Here is a 15,897-nt window from a genome sequence, read left to right on the forward strand (position 1 = left end):
AGGATTTAAAGTGACAGCTACCTTCCTCCACAAGGCCTCAGCTGAGAGGGAAGTATCTGAGAAACAAGAGCAGTACAATCAACTTTTGCATAGAGATTAACTTGAATGAATAAAACTTTGAAAACGGAATAATCAAGAAGACCTTGTGTTTTCATCTTTAAATCTCAGACAGCTGCCAAAGCACTTTGTCCTTCCTCCTAAAACCTGGAGGAAACAGCAGGCAGACTTTGAGCCCTGAGCACCCCTCAGGGCTCTCGCGACAGAAAACGGGACTCACGTAGCTCGATCAGGGTTGAAGCATGAATTTGTGGGATTTACTTTGAATACATTTGAGCTTATTTCATTGGATCAGGTTTATATGTGTGCTCCCATCATGTATTGCCCTTCCATAAAGATGGGAAGTTGCAAAAGGACTGAGATGGAGGAGAAAAATAATTTACAAATGAGATGTTCTACGTTTGAGACCCCTGTATGGATACTACATTAAACATAAAGGAACACCCATGTCTTGCAAACACCGTTAAAAACGGGATATTCCCTGATGACATCACTGTGACATCATCAGGGGTTATTTTCAGAGACTTGGCAAACCTCTAGACAAACAAGGTAAGATACGCAACGGCTGTCACAGGCCAGAGTACGGCCCTTGACAAGTGATGTTCATGCATTCAAATTGGAGTTTTAAAGGCAAAGAATCCTCAAGTTGTTCTGCCATCTGCTCAAGCTTTGCTTTATGCTATTAGAGTGTGTGTGTGTGTGTGTGTGTGTGTGTGTGTGTGTGTGTGGGGCTGAATACAAACACAGGTGAACCATATGATTGTAAAACAAACCCAGAAATTTAATCATTACTGCTGGCAAAGTGTTTGACCTGCTGATCAGAGGAGTGAAAAGGTACGAAGGTTACATCCATAAAAGTCCATCCTCAACATGCAGGCTTTATCAGTAATATTGAGATTTAGAAAAGAAAAATAGGAATACAAACGGGAATCAAGTCAAAATAAATGTATCGGTCCAAAATTGTATTCAACCAAAACAACATTGTTACAAAATAACAGAACTAGGAATCCTGTCCTGTAGAACATTTTTACAATCAGAATCACGCTGTTGTGATGAATAAACCATAACAACACATTCCTTATTGTGCACTTTCAAATGAGAATATCAATAAAGTAAAACATGCTGCCAAGGAGGACCAGTGATGAGGCCATTTATTTTACCAGCGTCGTCAGAATTCATATTCATGTTCCCAAAACTGAGATTTGTACTGACCCTCGTTACTGAATTTGATTTGTTCAACCAACAACGGAGCAATCTGCATGTCTAGCTGTGAGCGACGACATTGTGAAACACCGCTATCTCACTGCTGTCTCACCGCAGGACACACCGAACTTCACCTCGGTGATGAACGCCCCCTCTCGGATATCTCCTATCATCAGAGGAGGTCGGTCTATGCAAATGACTCCCTTCGTTACGTAACGACAGGAGCTGAATCTGAACAGCCTGTAGGAGCGCCGTTGTACCAGTGGGGGGGCTGTAGAGACCATGCAGGAGTCGCTTGTTTTCCTCATTCTGGGAGTTTGCAGGTTCAGGGAGGACAAGTTTATAGGTAGAGACCAGAGAAAACCTGTTTTTCATAATATGGGACCTTTAATGAACATCCTTTTTAGTGAAAAACAAATCAAATAATCTTAAATAAGATGATCACAAATCATAAGGTCTCTCTGCATAAATAAAGGATAAAAAAATAAAATTAAAAACATCTTTGTGTCCAATGTTTTTTTTTTTTTAAATCCGGCTCTATTTTTCACTTCTCTACTATGATAGCAAGTTGATGATAAAATCCTATGTTCTTCTTCCTAGTCATGGGTCACATGTTGCAACCTCTCACAACTTTACCATATGGAGGTTCTCAAAGGAAATCAACAAACACGTAGATCTCTTTCAACCTGAGGAACACCTCCATTAAACAACACTTGATTTTTAGGCTGGAGTTTACAGAGAAAACTAATTGTTTTGCAGGTCAAAGGTAAGTCCTTAGACACATGAGTGCCACATCATGTCAGGCAGGTTTGGGGGAATCAACAATTTGGACAATTCATAATCTTGAAGGTTGGGGAGGGTAGGAGGCGCTGGTGTTTCATTCTGAATTGCAAGGCTGTTTGAATTTTGTGTTCAAATCTAAAGTCATGACATTTCTGAACCAAGTCCAAATCCAAGAGATGCTTCAAGTCTTACGAGTTGCTGCATCCACACCTCGTGTAGTTTCAGCCTTCAGCAACATAACCGAGACGTCAAAGTTCCCCCTGCAGCTATAAATCTTCGTGCGCTGGTCGGCCGCGGCGTTTGTCCAGCCAGGCCTGCAGCAGAGGACGGTTGGTGTCCATCCAGCGGATGTTATCCTCGATGGTCTCGTAGGCCTGCCGGATACATCTCATCTCTGAGCCCGACTCCTCAGTCAGAGACGCAAAAAAGTTTCTCACCTGAGTTTAGAGAAAGCAGACTGAATATCCAAAAATGACATGGCTTTGAAGAATATGCATTTATCTAATGAGTGAGCTTAAAGCCTCGAGCAGCAAATGTTGTGTAGTCAGACGGTAATCATGCTGTATAACATGCTGTAATAAATCAAACTCATCACATCCCAGCTTAGTTCATCTTTGTTAGCAATAAACCTTTAAGACACCGAGTTTAAAAATGTCTACAACTGGAACAAATGTTTGCGTTGTCCTTGAATGGAACTGGACTAAAAATAAGACGGATAAAATAAGTTAGCTGAGTTAGCTGCCAAAACTAAATCACAGGCCTAAGCGTAGGTTTACAGATATTTACATGCACACTTTGTCTAGAGAGACATAAGTGACGGAAGCCCAACAGTATGGACTCAGCTCTTACCTCATCCAACATCTCTCTGGTAGAATAGTGGTTGGTCACCTCAGTCACCATATGTGATATGGTGTGTGAGCCCAGCTCAAATCTATGGCATTGAAACAAACAGTGATTAAGTTCAAAAGCAAGAATACACAACTGCTAACATAAAATAAATATTGTATAAATCTACAGATTTTAAATACTTTACTAACAAAAGCCAACAGACTTTGCCATCAACTCTTTTTGAATCTTTAAGGTCTTGCTGGTAAAATGTCAGGCGAGCAAAAAGACTCAAAGCAGAAATACTGAAATTTAGATTTGAATGTCTAGAGGTCTATTTCAAACTGCAGCTTTAATAAGTTCCTGACTATCATAATTAAATTACACATGGTTGCAAGACTCTGATTATATAAAGAGGCATGTGTCGTATGTAAGAACTGACTTCTTGATCAGGGTGTGCCAGTTGGCTCGGAGGAAGTCCCAGGCCAGTTTGTAGCCACGGGGGTTCTTGCTGACAGAGATGACCACACTCGGGAGGTCCTGAGTCTTCATGACCTCCCCGTGGAGGCTCTGCTCCATCATCCTGGAGACAGAAATAAGAAAATCAAGCACAGACAAAAACAAATAGAACCAGTGAGAGAGTAGAGGTGTGTGATTCCCACCACTTGAGCTTGTGTTGCAGTGGGCTGATGGCCATCGCCACCTTCATGCGGCTCTTTACAGATATTTGCATCGAACGGCGGTACTCTTCAAACAGGAAGTCCCACCCCTCTGGTGTTCGAGCTCCAATCACAAACACAGCCATGCTGACGTCGACAGGGAGGCTAAAAAACAGGAAAATGTTTCATCTCTACATACAAGTGCAACATTCAAACATTTAAGCTCAGCTGTGAACACAAGCAGCAGCAAACTGTTTTTAATGACCACTGACCTCATGGTGCCGTCAGAGTCCTTCCACCTGTTAAACAGCGCGGTGGCTTTGGTCACACAGGGAGCGTAGTTCCTGACGCAGCTGAACAGCAGCAGGTAGCTCCTCAGCACGCGCACAGACACTGATCCAGAGTCATTCCACTCCTGGCGATCGATCAGCCCCCGGAACAGATCCACGATGTAGCCCTGAGACACACAGTCGGTATGTAGATCACATTCCTGACTCACAAACATGACTTTTAACTGAATACATTTGGTTGCGTTTTTGTGACTTTGGGATCTCTTCACTTGTCATTATTTTACAATCTGATCAATGAATTAAAGAAAGAAATGCTAAATCGTTATTGTAGTTTGCCCTTTAAAATCTAATTTTCAAGCATTGATGCAGGACGCAAACTGAGAATTGTGAAGTTTCAACTGTTGTTTTTTGAGTTTGTGTTGTATTCTGGGAGGCATCCTTAGAGGAACTTTGTTTGAACTGTTGGAAGTTACAAGGAGCACTCAGCTTATACAACTGTGCTCAGTCCAGTGTGTTTCTGGCTCTCCTCCTGCTTATGCAAGGAACCATGACTCAGTGTGTAGTTTCTTGCTTCACAGGAGCACTAAAAACCTGACCCGTAGTAGCACTATGGAGCAGAGGTCACTTTGGGTTTGTCTCCTGCACAAGGACGTACATGCACATTCCCACCACTGATCCACAGGCAGCGGTCATGTGGGAGAAGACAACTGCAAGCCTATGCAAATAATACACTATTTAAAATCCATTTTACATCCATGTCTGTCCAAAATATCACTCGATTAGACTTATTAGACATTTGTGTGTCAAAAATCATGTATATTCTGATTACACTGAAACTGAACTTTTGTTAGCAGTTTTAGGTGGAAGAACACATTCTGTCGTATGTTCATTGCTTCGATTTTTCTTGAACTCGAGGCTTACTTGTTTTACTATCTCGCTCTAAGGGAGTGTTCATCACAGATGTCTCAAAACCTTTTGAGCAGTGTGACAACAAAGGTCCATAAGGACTTACGTTTATTGAAATACATGGAACATTGTCTGTTTGTGCCATGAACGCTGCCTTCACTGACCTTCATCTGGTTCTCCAGATCAGCCATGTCTCTCTTCTCCATCAGCTTGTAGAGAGGAACGAGCTCTCCTAAGCCCTGAGTCACGGCCATGATCTCCGTCTCTCTGGACAGGTACAGAGACAGCTCCAGAGCCGTGTCCAGCCTCACCTTCTCTATACTGTAATACACATGAGATCCATTTGTTTTAGCTTCAATTTAAAGAGCATAAACAGCAGGTTCAGCTATAATCAGTCGATCGCTAAACAGACCTGACCAGCTGGAAGACGTTGTGGATGAGGCTGGCCCGGTCGTTGCTGCTCAGCGCTGTGTGATTGTGTTGCAGCAGTTTGATGAGGGAGTTCCAGCCCTCGCCTGCGTAGTGGACCATGTAGTAGCCGCTCATGTCCACATTGAACTTCACCCAGTCCGCCTGCTCCGGCAGGTACAGGACATCTGCACAGAGGAGAAGCTTTGAAGTGAAGAGAACTTGGGAATTTAAATGCTAGTAACAATATGTGGATAAAAGATATAGAAATATAGAAATCAGTGTCATCACATAAAGCAACACACTCACCAGTCTTTGTCTTGAGCAGGAAGCGGTGGATGGTGTTGGAAGCACTGGTCATGTAGGTCAGTGGGATCTGCCACAGGAATCTAACAACACACAAGAATTTTAAACATACACATCTTGAATAAAATGTAACAATTCCTGAAACCAATTAGTGAGGGAGGATGACACTTTTCACTGCATACTTCAAATAACTGCAACACTGTTTTCAAATCGGAGCCCTTAGTCTACTTCCTGTTTAGAAAATGATGACAGCTGGAGATGAACTGATGGATTTCTGCATTGTAACTACATCTGGTGGTAGTATGGAGAATGACACCTTAAACAGCAGGACTTATTTGGAAATATCTCGACTAATTTGACATTTTACCCTTCAGTGAGGGAGTGGTCGTCTGTCTTCAGGTAACGCTCCTGACTGAGCCTGACCTCCCGACCTCTGACCTCCACAGTGACCAGCGGGAAGCCCTCCTGCAGCGTCCAGGTGTCCATAATGGCCCTGACATCCAGCTCATCACCAGAGAACCATTTCTGCATATACACACAAAAACACACATTTAATAGTGAGAGATTTGGGCCACAGCTGGATGAGAGAACTCTAAAAACATCTGGGAAATACAGCAATATGGAATTAGTGGAGTTAGTAATAAAACATCATGTATGTAAAATACTAAAAAAAGAAAACGAGAGATCTGAACCATAAAAATGACATCTGATATTACACTCACTGAGCTTAATGAAATTATAACTCCTATAAGCCTTGCTTTATTGAAACTGGTTCTGGTTCAAAGCCTGAAAACTTACAGAAGCTCCAGACTGGAGGTCACGCTTGGTGCAGAATTCTTTGTTTTTCATTCGGCCTTCATCCAGATCATCCGAGTTGCAGATCTGGCGGGGAAGCGATGAAGCTTTAGCAGAGAATCACAACAGCAGACAGCAACACTGGCAGACACATTCAGCGCTGGATCCTAAACACACCAGGTCCCGAGTGATGGGTCTACAACTGTACTACTGATACCCTCAAAATAAATGTGTACGGCGATCTGAAAAACAGTACATGACTTACATCAGTCAGGCTCTCCCACAGGTGGCTGTTGACGGTGTTTTGGTAACTGTAGCGCTTCAGGTATCGGATGATGCCAATCTCAAAAGCCTCGGGAGTCAGGAAGTCCCGCAGCATATTCAGAATACATGCTCCCTTAAAAAACACAGGCATGAAAATGAACATTCCTTTATATTGTCTGTTGTGTGATTAAGTCATTTTACTGTATCTAAATGTTTTGTTTCGACTGAACAATTTGGATTAACTCGTAAATTCTGATTCATGCTCAGATAATTGTTTGTACAGTTCCTATATCCAAGATCAACAGCAGGTGGTTGGTCCCCGGACAGAATGAGCTGACCTTGTCATATGAAACGTCGTCGAACATCTCCTGGATTTGCGTGGGGTTTTCGACGGGCGTGGACACTGGGTGGGAGGAGCTGAGGGAGTCTACCTCCATGGCCTCAAAACATTTCCCCAAGAAGAAGTCATCCTGGGAGGCAGAGAGGGGAGAGAAAACGTGAGAGTGGATGGGGGAGACGACTAAGAGGGAAAAAGAATACAGGTCAGACATGGGACAATTTAAACACACTCATTGCAATGTCAAAATAATCCACAAATACTAAAGCCATATCTATCCAGAAGCTGCTGACATAAGAGGTTTTCAGCGTACAGTGCTAAACTTTTACGCTCAACTGTTCCATTCATATCGTTCTAAATCTAACCTGCAGAGACAGATATGGGAGATATGAATAACTAAGACTGGAGTGTTGAGAGTGTTGAGATCCGGCTGATGTATCAGTCGGACCGCTCCTTCAGACGTTCTACGTACTACGAGCTAGTTCTCCGTGCTCCGCTCTCACCACATGCAGCTCCGGGTAGGTGATGTCCAGAGAAATGAACTCCATGAACTTGGCGAAGCCCTCATTGAGCCACAGGTCGTTCCACCACTCCATCGTCACCAAGTTTCCAAACCACTGGACAGGACAGAGAACATGTATCAGCTTCACATGCAAGACCAGTGTTCCACATGCAAATACGTCTTGAGTAGGGCTGCAGCTATCGATTCTTTTTGTAATCGATTAATTTAGCACTTTATCGATCGATTAATCGAGGAATCGGATAAAAAAAATTTTCGTTTTTAAACAACCAAAACAAATAATGCATAACGAAAATGATGTGGCTGTAAAATGATCAAGCATTTCTAAAAAAAAATAAACAGAGGTATTCATTCCAACTACAAAATTTGGCTCCAAAACTAAGCCCATTTATTAAGTGCCAGTGAGAATTTAACAACAATACAGTTAAATCAACTTGGATAAAACATGGATAACATTTAATTTACGTTTTGTTTTGCCAGCAATGGCCCTTTCCTCTCCCTGCCCTAAATATGTGTGTATATAGTGTACCTCTTCTGTGCCATTTATGTATTTAGCTTTCTCTATCACTACAGTAACTGTTTGACCATTCTTTTCTCTGCTTTGAACTCCTCCGTACGTTTGGGCAAACACAACAACTCACAGCCAAGCGTAAATCAGGCTTTCCGATTGGCTGTAAAAGCTGCTACGGGAGCCAATACGAGCGTCCGATGCATAAACGTAACTCTATACGTCACTCGCAAGATGGCGGATGAGAAGTGATCGATATACAACAAAACGGAGAACTGCGCCACGGAGACGAGGAGACATCTAGTCACACATTTTACTACTTTACGCATTCGTTTTGTTGTCAGAAATAAATCGCTCACATGGGCAAGCAGGATACCGTTGTTTAGCCCCGATACTCTCTGTCGTTTACGGACATTCTGAGGCTGACTTTCCGCCATCGCGCCAACTAAATTCAGAATGAATGACCGTGTATGACGCGCTGGTGTGCTTCCTGAACAACGGTCCGTGTGGAACAATCAGATCCCTGCACATAGGCGCGTCATAGGAATTTAACGAGGCTTCGAGGCAGATGTTTTGCCTCGAGGAATTTTCATAATCGAGTTAATCGAGTAACTCGATGAATCGTTGCAGCCCTAGTCTTGAGGGTTTGGATCTGGAACCACCATACACTCAGAGTCTCAGTCTCAGCTTGTAGCATTAGAAAGTGGCTTCTCACTCCACTCGTTTACCTGGTGTGCGAGCTCATGGGCGATGACCTTGGTGATGGCCAGTTTGTCTGAAGCCGAGGACTTGTGAGGGTCGTAGAGGAGAGCCGTCTCTCTGTAGGTGGTCAGCCCCCAGTTCTCCATCGCTCCTGACTGGAAGTCAGGGATAGCAGCCAGGTCTGCAGGGTACAACATCGAGCACACAAACGCATCGACATGTGGTGCATGGTGTTGACAAACACTAATGATTCTGATGCTGATAATAACATGGTAATAACATGGGAATTTCTACTCACCCTGTTTGGGAAGTGGGTAAGGAATATCAAAATAGTCATCGTAGAAGTCCAGCAGCTTCACAGCAGCATCCAGTGCAAAGGCTGTCTGGTCGATCTTCTCAGGTACAGCATAGACTGAAATCTGATGAGAGTCACAGAACGTTTGTTACACGGAAATTCAAGATGTACGCTGTGAAGACGGGTGAACACGTCTTCTCCAAAATTACAGCACAGCCGGGGTAGGTTGACCTCCTCACCTTGACGCCATGCTGGCTGCTCTTGCTCACAGACAGGAAGTCAGACACAATGTAGGCCACGAGGTAAGTACTCATTTTTACAGTGGTGTCGAAGTGATCCTCAAGCAAACCCCCCGACAACACCACTGTTTTTACCTGAGAAACACACGTCGTGATAAAATTGCAGAAAACAAATTGCAATGCTCCTTCACTGTGAAGTGCATGGATTATCTATGATATTTATTCATGACAGTAAAGATGAAAGCCCAGCTCAATCTCGTCGACCAGTTGTTATTTGGAATAATGCTTGAATCAAAGTGAACTGATACGGCTGCGTTCATGAGTACCTTGGGCATGTTGGATACGGCTATGTGGCGGGGCTCCCGTATAATCCGGATGGTGAAGTTGGCTTTGAAGGCGGGCTCGTCAAAACAGGGGAAGGCTAACCGAGCATAGGTGGCTTCAAACTGCGTGGATGCCAGAACCCTAATAATGTAAATAGATTATGGAAATATAAGTTAGATTAGGTTTAACATATGCTGTAATAATTAAAAGGATAATTAAAGCTGCTCTAATGTTTTCAAAATGTTTTTATTATTGCTAACTGGTTGCATTCTAGTGTAATTACCATAAACAAATTCCTTCATTAACATTTCTGATTTCTCTCATAGTTGTGATTAGGCATGGCAAATTCATGGTGACTTATGGTCTTGAAACCATACATTTACATGTATTCCCCAAATGAATGTGTTGCTGATTCAGTGATGTTAAAATTCGACATACGGCTCCTTTAAAGGTGTAATAAAGTTAATAAAGTTGTCTGCACTCTTACCGGACTTCCCCACTGCTGGTGCGGTAGCTGCTCTTGTAGAAACCATGGAAGCTGTCTGAAAAGTTGGCAGCGAACTCCAGCTGAACTTCATACCTCCGGCCTTTGGTCAGCACCGAGTCCGACAGCAGGGCGAGCTGATGGAAGCGAGGGTACTCCAGCAGCTGCAGAGGCCTCACACCGTCGGGGGCCAGCAGCCACACCTTGGATACCTGCATCTGCTTGGCGTGGAGGATGACGGTGCGGGTGTCTTCGCGCACATCTAGCTGGATACGAACAACCCCGGTGAAGTCGAGGCTGGTCAGGTTGGGGTGGATGGTCAGGTCGTAGTGGAAGGGGTGCACGGTTTTAGGAAGCCTCATGCGGTCCCAGGGGAACGGTTGGCCGTTGGTGGCTGTGGGGACCTCCTTGGTTTGGTTTGGTTTGGTAGCTGAGCTCCTGATGAGGGAGGAAAGGGGAGGAAGAGCAGCAGGAGGAAGAGGAGGAGGGGTGCTGCTACCATGGCGACAGTGAAAGCAGGAAGTCCTCTCACCTGTTATACAAATATCATACAAATGCATGGTTATGTTTCAAGACACTCACGTGTTTAAATAACACATGTCGTCTTTCATGTGTGTTAAACTTTTCTTACACTCAGTAAAGCCCAAGTTATGCTTCCGCGTCGACACAACGCAAGGGGACGCAAACACGACGAACAAACATGGCGGGACTAGAAACGCACGACTTTCGATTTCACACAAGTGTCCATTTGTTTATGGTGTTCTCGGTGAAACTCCCATTACCGAGGTGTTTTATCGTCTATTATCTCACATTCTCTACATTGAAAATGTTGTAATACTATGTTAAACTTACCGTGTCGTCTTCAAACCACAGCAGCCTCGCGCACACGACGACAGCTCAAGAGTGAAAGTGAAACAGATGAGAGTTGCATGCTGGGAGAAAGCGTTGGAAACGTCCACGGCGTTAGTCGGTATATCGTCTGAGATGATTTAGTGAGCTGTAGCTGTAGTGACACGACAGGTGATTATTTTAGTTTATATTTCATGTCTGCAGTTTCTTCACACAGTCCAGGAAGTGAGTTACTGTGACCAGGAAGTCTCGTGTTGTTATGGTCAGCAATGATCTGTTTCACCACTAGATGTCGCCCTTGTTGTGATTAACGCTGATTTCTTGAGGCTTCCCCTCATTTGTTTGTCCCTGAAATAGAAAATAGAAATACAAGGCAACTTTATTTGTACAGCACCTTTCATACACCAAGTCAATCCAAAGTGTTTCACAGAACAATATAATAATGCAGTAAAACAATTGTGCTGCTGAAATGAATATAAATGTGAATTATTCATTCTTTCGTCAGGTGTCCTATTTTGGCTTATTCCCAGTGAGTATTAGCTGATCATTTAAAAAAAAAAAACTGGAAAATGTGACTATAAAAATGTGAGGTTAAAAAAATCATCACAAACTCCCCTGGCTTTAAAAGGGCTCTTGTTTCCCCAAACCCTGAAGCCAAGTCAAATGATGCGGAAATTGTGTTGAAGTGAAACAAGTGGATCGTTTGAGAATGACAAGTACACAGTAACACCCATCATCACAGTGTGAAGAAAACAAGTGGCTACATTTTAATTGAAAGAACAGTTTGCAACAGTGACGTTGTGAGGTCTATTTTAGGGGGGCTGGAGCGAGACAAATTCTTTCTCGCATTGCTGAAGCACTATGAGATAAAACTTATGATGTTCATTTAGAGCTGAGGTTGTTCTACAGTATATGCCTGCACACTACCCCACTACGCCACAGTTTATTCAAGGACAACGTTTGGATCCTGCTTGGATCTTTGTCTGGTCAGAATATTTTAACAGAAGGAAATCACAGCCATATTTATACATAATGCACGACAATCAGGAAACGAGCTTCATGGCAGGTGTAGTTCAAGTGCAGTTTGTTTTTATTTATTTTTTTTAAACTGCATGATAAAACAAAAACAAAAGTAAATACACAGAAAGTATAGAACAAGTGCTTAAAACTGTTAAAACTGTAGCCTACTTGAAATTGTTTTATTTTGCTGGACTTGGCAATGAAGTTTGTTTCGGGTACTCGGCAGTAAGTCGAACTTGTTTCCAGTGGGGGTTGGCCTCCGCCAGGGCTGCGCTCTGTCACCAGTCCTGTTTGTGATATTCATGGACAGGATATTGAGGCGTAGTTGGGGGGAGGAGGGTTTGCAGTTTGGTGTGCTGCTGATCGCATCGCTGCTTCTTGCAGATGATGTGGTCCTGCTGGCATCATCGGTCTGTGACCTCCAGCACTCACTGGATCGATTCGCAGCCGAATGTGAAGCGGTCGGGATGAGGATCGGCACCTCTAAATCTGATGGTGCTCAGCAGGAATCCGGTGGATTTCCTGCTCCAGGTAGGGAATGAGTCCTTACCCCAAGTGAAGGAGTTCAAATACCTCGGGGTCTTGTTTGTGAGTGAAGGGACAATGGAACATGAGATTGGCCAGAGAATCGGAGCAACGGGGCGGTTTTGCATTCGCTGTACCACTCCGTTGTGAGGAAAAGAGAGCTGAGCCGGAAGGCAAAGCTCTCGATCTACCGGTCAATCTTCGTTCCTACCCTCACCTTTGGTCATGAGGGATGGGTCATGACCGAAAAAACTAGATCGCGAGTACAAGCGGCCAATATGAGTTTCCTCAGGAGGGTGGCTGGCGTCTCCCTTAGAGATAGATAGAGGGTGGGGTAGATAGAAGCTCAGTGATCCGTGAGGGACTCGGAGTAGAGCCGCTGCTCCTTTGCATTCAAAGGAGACAGTTGAGGTGGTTCAGGCATCTGGTAAGGATGCCCCCTGGTCGCCTCCCTAGGGAGGTGTTTCAGGCGCGACCAGCTGGGAGGAGGCCACGGGGAAGACCCAGGACTAGGTGGAGAGACTATATCTCCACACTGGCCTGGGAACGCCTCAGGATCCCCCAGTCAGAGTAGGCTGATGTGGCCCAGGAAAGGGAAGTTTGGGGTCACCTGTTAAAGCTGCTGCCCCGCAGACCCAACACCGGATAAGCGGTAGACGATGAGATGAGATGAGATAAAGTTTGTGATCTCATACTCTTGATTCAGACATTTAGGGTGTGAGAGTCTGAAGAGAAAAATATAAAAGTTTTGTTTTTGGTGTAAAAGAGTATTTAAATAAATTCCTCTTCTTGGGGATTTAATGCTCGATGTTTTCTGAATAATACTAATACTAATACTGATAGTTTAGTAATCTATAATTAATCTCTAGAACTTTTTCTATCTCAATAGTGGCTCTTGTCGTTTTGATGTATTTGTGTGGCTATAGCTCACTCACTGAAAGCTTCTTGATCATTTTATCTCACTCCTGTGTGGCTAAGTCACACTGCCTTTGTCTTTTCATTCAAAGAAGACCTGAGGCCGAAATGTCATCACAATAAAATAAACGCATATGGAGTGTGGCACTTTCCTACTTTGTCTACTTTCAAGCAATCTTTTCAGTAATGGACTTGGAGTTTGACCATTTAACATATGACCGTGTCATGTGCGCTCTCGTCACACAGGTTGAATATTGAACCAGAAACAGGAAGTCATACGCCACCCGAACATGATGTGTTTACGTGGCATAGGCATACAGAATGTAACAAGTGTACTTTTATGTCCTTCGACCCACAAGATCCATAAACATCTTTAACATAAAGATCTTAGTTCATTATTTATATGCGCAGACAAGATAGTCTAAGTTATGTTGCATACTTGCCTTTTTGTTCAAGTACGCAACTGCATTAGTATTTTATTGTATTTATTTATTGTGTAAAGTTACTTCATATGTTTATTTGTTTATTTTTTATATTTAAGTCAATAAACACTGAATATTAGAAACTTGCCTCAACTTTTAGTGATAAGACATTATCCATTAAATTGCCAATAAACACTTTAAAGTGATGGTTCGGAGTGAAATGCCCCCTAGGTAATTTCCACCATGACATCCAGCCAAACACCCTCTCAGAAGCATTTTTAGCGATGGTCAGCATTGGTCAAGATAGGACTATCAGCCGAATGTCTGGGTATATCTCGTAAATTACCCGACTAATAATGCATGGAATGTTACCAAACTTCTGCAGTTTCTTCTGCAGTTTCTTCTGCTGTTGTGCAAATGGAACAGACCACAGGTGGAAACGAGTGGTAATGAGCAAGTAATCCCTAAAAGGAATGGTTCTGCAGGTGGTGACCACAGACCATTTCTCTGTTCTCTGCCTTTCTGGCAGATTTTTGTTCATGAGGCGGTTTCTCCAACCCACAGAAGTTTCCCAGTTAGTGCAACTCATCCAGGATGGCACATCAATGCCCAGTGTGGCAAGAAGGTTTGCTGTGTCCCCCAGCACAGTGTCAAGAGCATGGAGGAGATTCCAGGAGACAGGCCAGTACACCTGGAGATGTGGAGGGGGCCGAAGAAGGACAACAACCCAACAGCAGGACCGATATCTGCTCCTTTGTGCACGGAGGAACAGGAGGAGCACTGCCAGAGCCCTACAAAATGACCTCCAGCAGGCCACTGATGTTCAAGTTTCAAGTCCCAAATCGACTCCATGAGGGTGGTTTGAGGGCCCAACGTCTACAAATAGGGCCTGTGCTTACAACCCAACACCGTGCAATGCGATTGGCATTTGCTAGAGACCACAGAGATTGGCAGATTTGCCATTAGCACCCTGTGCTCTTTACGTATGAGAGCAGGTTCACCCTGAGCACATGTGACTGACGTGACAGGGTCTGGCGATGCCACGGAGAACGTTCTGCTGCTGCAACATCCTCCAGCATGACCGGTTTGGCGGTGGGTCAGTGATGGTCTGGGGAGGCATTTCTTTGGAAGGTCGCACAGCCCTCCTTGTGCTTGCCGGAGGTACCCTGACTGCCATTAGGTCCCGGGATGAGATCCTCAGACCCATTGTGAGACCATATGCTGGTGCAGTTGGCCCTAGGTTCCTTTTAATGCATGACAATGCTAGGCCTCCTGTGGCTGGAGTGTGTCAACTGTTCCTGCATGATGAAGGCATTGATGTTATGGACTGGCCTGCCCATTCCCCAGACCTGAATCCTATTGAGCACATCTGGGACATCATGTCTCGTTCCATCCACCAACGCCATGTCGCACCACAGACTGTCCAGGAGTTGACTGCTGCTCTGGTCCAGGTCTGGGAGGAGATCCCTCAGGAGACCATCCGTCGTCTCATCAGGAGCATGCCCAGGCTTTGTAGGGAGTGCATACAGGCACGTGGAGGCCACACGCACTGCTAAGGATCATTTTGACATGTCTTGAAAAATCTCCACAAAAGTTGGATCAGCCTGCGATATGATTTTCCACTTTGATTGTCGGTATGATTCTGAATCGAGACCTCCATAAGATGAGGATTTTGATTTCATTAATCATCCTTATGTTGTTTTGTTGTCAACGCATTGCACTTTGTAATGAATAAAGATTTCCAACTGGAATATGTTATTCATTGAGAACTAGCATGTGGTGTTTAGGTGTTCCCTTTATTTTTTTGAGCAGTGTATATATATATATATATATATATATATCTTCATATAGTTCTGATGAAATAAATGCACTGCTGAGTATCACCTCAACTCACGCAGTACTATCTCACACACACACACACACACACACACACACTTTATATACTTTATTTGATTCCACATTACAAGTCAGGTTTCAGTAAGAATCAAATATTTTGAATGATCCAACAGGATAAAACACATCAGCACATTGTTACTGTTCAGGGGTACAAGAAACATCTCCGTTTCCAGATAAACATGCTTCCTACGATAGAAGAAATTGAGCAGTACTTTACTAGCTGTTTGGCTGTTGTTCTAGAAAGCCCCCCAATGGGTAGTCCACGGATCGCCAGCCTATGCACATGTCCTAGACTACCAAACACCAGCACGATAAGCTGGCATTTGTAGCCCAGATTCTCAATGGTGGATATCAATGATTGATAC

At 43.8% G+C, this 15,897-nt stretch overlaps 1 protein-coding gene across 1 annotated transcript; it reads right to left on the minus strand.

The window, feature by feature from the left end:
- Positions 1-814: 814 nt before the first annotated feature.
- LOC311023341 (endoplasmic reticulum aminopeptidase 1-like) lies at positions 815-10,429 on the minus strand. The gene is given in 19 exon segments (XM_084025107.1): positions 815-2,480; positions 2,893-2,974; positions 3,311-3,451; positions 3,531-3,692; positions 3,800-3,984; positions 4,888-5,044; positions 5,136-5,319; positions 5,441-5,520; positions 5,805-5,962; positions 6,236-6,319; positions 6,498-6,629; positions 6,835-6,966; positions 7,337-7,450; positions 8,590-8,744; positions 8,862-8,982; positions 9,098-9,232; positions 9,424-9,562; positions 9,909-10,317; positions 10,320-10,429. Coding segments are annotated over 19 exon segments (2,829 nt in total). The 5' UTR covers positions 10,408-10,429; the 3' UTR covers positions 815-2,309.
- Positions 10,430-15,897: the final 5,468 nt, after the last annotated feature.

This window comes from Eutrigla gurnardus (assembly GCF_963514095.1).
Source record: "Eutrigla gurnardus genome assembly, chromosome: 13".
NCBI classification, from domain to species: domain Eukaryota; kingdom Metazoa; phylum Chordata; class Actinopteri; order Perciformes; family Triglidae; genus Eutrigla; species Eutrigla gurnardus.